The sequence below is a fragment of the Corvus cornix genome, chromosome 6 (genome assembly GCF_000738735.6).
Source record: "Corvus cornix cornix isolate S_Up_H32 chromosome 6, ASM73873v5, whole genome shotgun sequence".
Taxonomy (NCBI): Eukaryota; Metazoa; Chordata; class Aves; order Passeriformes; family Corvidae; genus Corvus; species Corvus cornix.
In genome coordinates, this window is record NC_046336.1 from 12,718,776 (window position 1) to 12,724,775 (window position 6,000).

General features: G+C 50.0%; 1 protein-coding gene across 1 annotated transcript in view; it reads right to left on the bottom strand.

Annotated features, from left to right (window-relative positions):
- WBP1L (WW domain binding protein 1 like) overlaps nucleotides 1-5,171 on the bottom strand; it is a 59,310-nt gene extending 54,139 nt beyond the window's left edge. The window contains 1 exon segment of the mRNA XM_039554085.1: nucleotides 5,068-5,171. Within this exon segment, the coding sequence (XP_039410019.1) occupies nucleotides 5,068-5,154 (87 nt within the window). The 5' untranslated portion in view covers nucleotides 5,155-5,171.
- Nucleotides 5,172-6,000: the final 829 nt, after the last annotated feature.

Sequence of the window (6,000 nt, forward strand, 5' to 3'; positions counted from 1 at the left end):
AAATGCACTAATAAGCTCAGAGGATTCCTATGCAGCTAACCAGAAAGGGCAAATTCTTACCCTGTAAAGCAGGGCAGCTCAGATCAGAGGAATATCCCCAAACCTGGTACCTGGTTGTACATGTTGTCAGGAGACAGAACAAAAAGCCACGTGCAGCTCAGCATTCCTGAAACTACTGGACATCCCTGACAAGGAGACCTTTGCATAGGCACAGCTACAACCACAGGGCACATCAGCGACAGCACTGCATGGAGAAGTAGGCCATGGGATCATTAGCCCAATGATAGCTTTTTGCCACAAGCGAATGTCTGTTCAATCCTGCCAATCCTCCCAATGTGACTTAAAGGGAACAAAAAGGCAAAAAGAAAAGGTGGGCGGTTTGCATTTACTAAATATATTGCCCATTACCTCAGAGGGTGGCCATATGGAGGATTATAAAGAAACACAAACTATTACCAACATTAGTGCCTTTCTAATACCACAGAAAGGCGAAGGTGAACATCAACATAACACTGGGTTAATACAGGCTGACGGAGCCATATAAAAGAGCAGTGTTTCCACTTTTGCCAGCAGAAAAGCAGCTGTTGAAGATGCTTAGGGGAGCAGTGCTTCTGGGAGTCAAAGTAGGGTTCAGTGGGCGTTTTAGCCAGGTCTGAATAACTACTGTTGAAATGTGGCGAAACACTGGGCGCATCCATCCTCTGCCTCCCTAACAGGGCCGATGGCAGGATCACCACTTTGGGCAGGATCCCTGCTGCCCAGCAGCACCTCATACAGCAGAGCCACTGCTCAGGGACACTCAGTACTGGATGCTCCCACTAGCCAGATGTGGCTGACCTGGCCCAACAGGCTGGGAGGATGGAAAAAACCCCAACCAAAACAACTCTGGCAGATGAAACTTTCCAAGTTCCCTTCTGGCACTCCACAACTCCGCAACAGTTGCCAAAGTTCATTCTTAAAGAGGTGCTATATTTTTGTTAACTAATCTTTGCAGGGTGGCAGGGAAATTCTCAGAAAGGCAATGCCAGGTGCCAGGCAGAGAGATGCCTTGACTCTGATGAAGAAATCTGCTACTCTCCTCCCCAGGGTTCACTGGACATTTTCAGACCAGGCTTTCCATCTGCTGCCCAGCTGCAGAGATGCAAGTTGAAATTCTTACAGCATTTCGTGTAATTATGAGTGCAACTCACAAACAAAATTTAATCAGCAGGAAAGCATGCTATACAGATGAGACACCGGAGTTCACGGTGGTAAAATCATCGCAGAAAGAGCGGTCCTTAACCCAGCCTGCAGTTATTTAGAGGTTCCTCTTCTGAGCAAGTACATCACGTACTTTGATCTCTGCTGCCTCCTGCCAAAATTGTGGATATTAGCAAGCCAAAAAACCAAGTCACAGACAAAGATATGGCAGGCAAAATACATCCTATGGTTACTCAAGCAGCTCTCCTCCTGAAGGAACCTGATGCATTTCAGGACACACAGAAGTGCAGCTGTAACTAGTTACCTTCACCTTAATCAAAAAAGTGGTTTTAAATTTACAGATGAGGAGACTCTGTTACATGAGAATTGAAACTTTGCTGTTCAGTTCACAGACTACCTGAAGTGATGCTCTGAAAGGGCCTGAATCCAGCCAAAGCCTTGGATGAAGTGTGGTAACTCCACATTAGTGCAATCAGATCTGTGGTCACAGCCTTGGACAGAAACTCTGTGTTACAGGGGTGTTAGCCACAGTGACAGTCATGCTGAGTTATTCCTTAAAGCAAGGATCTCTTCTCTTTGTCACATATGATGAATCATGCCTCAAGTCACAGTACTTCAAGCAAACTCTTTAATTTGGGATGAAATCAGTCTTTAAGAAGAACACATGCTTCAGCCAGATTTTGGCTCAAAACCACCTTATTAGAGAAAGATGGATTCCACAGACTTGTCACATAGTTAACATTCACTTAAATCTCTTGTTTTTAAAGAAAACAACAGTTGAGAAAACTATGTGATAATTAAGCTGCAGGCATGGGAAGCAGACAGATGGTTGAGATGGTCAAATAACCTTTATTCTGCCCTGTAGAGACAAACTACAATAGAAAAATGATTAATGTTTGAAGTTTTTCATTACAAATTTTATCCAGTTCATTTTACAATATATTGATTTCTTATTTCCTTCTGCCTCAAACCAAGAGGGAGCAAACAGCTAAGGTGTGCTGCTAAGGCTATACTTCTACAGCTGCTACTGAACACGGCTAGATTTCTTCTTCCAGTGATGCTTATCCTGATTTTATTACAACATAATTGGAATACTTCTGCCTGTAATCTACTAATAAATGCTTCCACTCAAGTTAATAGAGTTTTGTGCTCTGATTACAAGTGAAACTGCAATGAATAGTCATGGAGACAGATAAACTTGGACTCGGGATAGAAGGTAATAAGCTCATCATATCCTCCTCCATCCACCTTAGTTAAAAGAAAGGTTTTTGATGATCCTGGGCAGTCTGGACTTATTTTAACCTGAAACATCAGACCCTCCTGCAGAGCACAGTGTGTTCTCCTGAATGTTTGTTCAGTGCTAGGCAGTACAGCTCCACCTCCTGAATTATTTAAAGGACACATTTCTTGCAGCCCAGCCTTAGACCACTGGGTCTGTGGTACGGTTCTTCCAGGTGAGGGGGCACAGACCCTGAGCAAGAAGCTCTCCCTGACAGCAGAAGCAATCAGGACATAGCAAATGTCTGCAAGGTATATGGAAGGAGGCAGCAGTCACCAGACGTAGCAAGGGCAGCAGCACTCTGGAGAGGACAAGAGACAAATGCTGTCAGGGTTTCAGGTAGAAACACAGGAACCTTTGGTGCAGAGATCTTCCAAGTCCAGCACTGTCCTGCTGCAGGCCTTCTCTATGAACTCATTGGCTCTGAGGAAATCAGGCTCTAAGGCAACACCAAAGCAGATGAAGTTTTGTTACATGCTCATTTCTCAAGATCCTACATTACCACTCTGGTTTTTGAGTGGGCAGCTGTCAATCTCTAGTGTGCAGTGAGATACCAGCCTTTTGACAGACAGAGTATACACTTAAGATCTAAAATAAGCTGTGGGAGCTTTATATAGACAAACTATGGAAAGAAAATGAGTAAAAGATGCATCCCTATCCAAGTGCTCTTAAAGAAAACGTAGGCAGCCAAACCTGTTCTCCCCCACTCTCATGTGTTGTACCACTCAAGGCATATTATTTTAGGATTATTTCTGGTGACTGACTAGAAAGTATAACAAGTCAAAAATGCCACTGTTCCACATGAAATCCAGCTGTATGATTGCTTCCACGCCCTCCTCCTTTTTCCTTTCCTCCTTTTCTACTTCCTATTCCTTTGACTAATGTATAAACTGTCTGAGGCAGGGAGCATCTTGCAGTCTTCAGAGCAGGTATGACATTTTTATTAGCATGTATAGGGTTGAAGAGACTCACAGCTACCATACAGATAATCCTACCACCTGACCACTGCTCACAGCTGGGTACCACAACAACCAGAGAGCAAAACGGTTCTGAGATGTGCTTGTTTACATTCAGTTTATATACCTCGGCCTGCAGGTGAAATGGAGAAAGCACCAGGACTTCCATCTGTTAAAGGCAGTTGAGACAATGTGGAACACACAAAGCTCAACACAATCCTGCATCTGGCCCCCTAGGGAAGCAACAGTCAAGCCTTAGCCTCAGTGTGGCTGAAGGGGATTTGGGACGGCACTACCAACAGCAAATTACACAGCTTTTAAAGTAGATGTGGTGCTCTCAACACCTTGAAAAAAGAACAGAATTCAAAAGAGGAATAACATCTGTAATCATAAACTCCTCGCCTCCTCCTTCTGCAGAAGTCTTGAGAAGTATTTTAGTGAACGCCTTCAAGAAGGACACACATCTGTCTGCATCCCTGTGACATTAAGCACAATGCACCCCATGGCACCTGTGACCTACAGTGACAGATCAGCATCTCACTATCTCTGACCTTCAACAAATGCAAACTCTGATTTGTACCTTACACAGAATACACCATATCAAACCAGAAGTCATCATATTCCATCCATGCTCTCCATGGGGTGAAAAAGACATACTGACTCCATGAACCATAAGATCCATGTCGTGCACAGATTGCTTGGCCGAGTGCAGTCCTCGCTGAGTGTCACTGAACATACACATCAAGCTGGGAGAAGTTATAGGTGTCTACACTGCTGGACTCAAGACCACCACTGAAGATGGGAACAGTACATATTGCAGCATAGACAAGAAATAAAGAGATGAAAAAGAGGGAGCAAACTTCATTAAAACCCTTTCCAGGCGTGACAAAAGTAGTAAGCAGGTGCTCAGAGCCTGCAAAAACAAGGCCTAGCTCCCCTCATCCCAGCTGAAACACGCTCCCTCTTCCTCCCCGCTGCCCACAGGTTTGCGCCGAACCTCCTCTCCGCTGTTCCTGCCACGGGAAGACCAGCCCACCTATCCTGGGCAGCACCACACAAGTCCCACTTTCCTGCTGACCCATGTCCTCTGGCCAGCTACCCCACTGCCAGCCTCCAGCTCACTCCAAACCTCCTTCAGCCCTGTCCCCTGACAGGTCACCTTGCTCCCTGTCACCACCCCCAATAGACACCTGCACCTCCACCCGCAGGCCCCTGCGCACCTGCCAGCTCCCGCTTCCTGCCCTCACTACAGCCACCTCTCCCTTGGTGTCCAGTCAAACACCTTTCTCCTTCGTCCTGCAGCCACTCTGCCGCACAAAGCCCCTGCAAGGGGCACTGCCAGCCGTGCATGGACCCCTACACCACCTCTCCATCCCCCCGGTACACAGCAACCGCCAGACCCAGGGCTCTGCATCTCCTCCAGCTTCACTCAAGTCACGGGGCTCCCCAAACCTTAGGCGGGCCCCCAAAAGCCTCTTCCCTCTGGCACCTCATGCACATCCTGCCAGCCCCGCCAGACCCCCTGTCCCAAGGGGCGGCGCAGCTCCCCGCACTCACAGCCGTCCCCCTTCCCAGGAACGCAGCGCCCCGGCACGGCGCGACCCCAGACCCCCTCGAGCAGCCCCCCCATACCTGGGCGGGCTCCGCGCCGGCGGGCAGCCCCTCGGGCAGGGCCTGGAGCAGCAGCAGGGCCATGGCGGCGCGGAGCCTCCTCGCCATCCCCCCCACCCCCCGCTCCCGCCTCCCCGGCCCGACTGCGGCCCGGACGGGAGCCCAGGGGCACCCCGCGCCCGGACCCACCCCCGGCGCTCGTCTATTGGGCGGGCGACGCGGATCTCGGCTTCCCATTGGCTCAGCGCGATGTCGCTTAGGGCAAAACGGGGAGGGGCGGGATCCGCTGGCAGCGAGCTACCATCTTGAGTGTGGCGCAGTGGGGAGGGAGCCTGCGGTCGTACTCGGGCCGCCATGTTGTGAGTGGACGAACTGGCTGGAAAGGGGTGCGGGGCTGCACCCTCCCCTGCAATGGAACCCCGTGAGCACAATTGGGCACTGCGAAAAGGGAGTCCACAGGCATCCTCCTGCACAGCCACAGCCTCCCTATGGCAGCCAGGCACTCATCCTCATTCACCTGGTCACTCCTGCTCACCATGACCCCTGCTCAGCCTGCTCCCCAGTGCTGTCACATTGCCCCAAACTCCAACAGCCCGCCCGGACCTGGGGTACACCGGGAATAGGGGCATGGAGAGGGTGCTGGGATGGCAGCAGCAGCATGGCACTGGACTTAAGGCATCCAGTGGGCAGCAATGTGTTGGTGCCAGCACCACTGGGAGACAGGAGCAGCATGGAGAAGAGGATCTCCCGCTGCGGCTGTGTCCCTGCGTGTCCCCACATAGTGAACGTGCACACTCCCAGCAGGAGTAGGGGCACCGGCACTTGGCATTGATTCACAGCTCGGGTGAGACAGCCCATGTTTCTGGGGCAGTGTCAGAGGGTTTCTACACTGCCATTCCCAGCGTGCCAGACGGCCTCCAGGCTGGATCAGCAAGAAAAGGTTTATCAGATGCT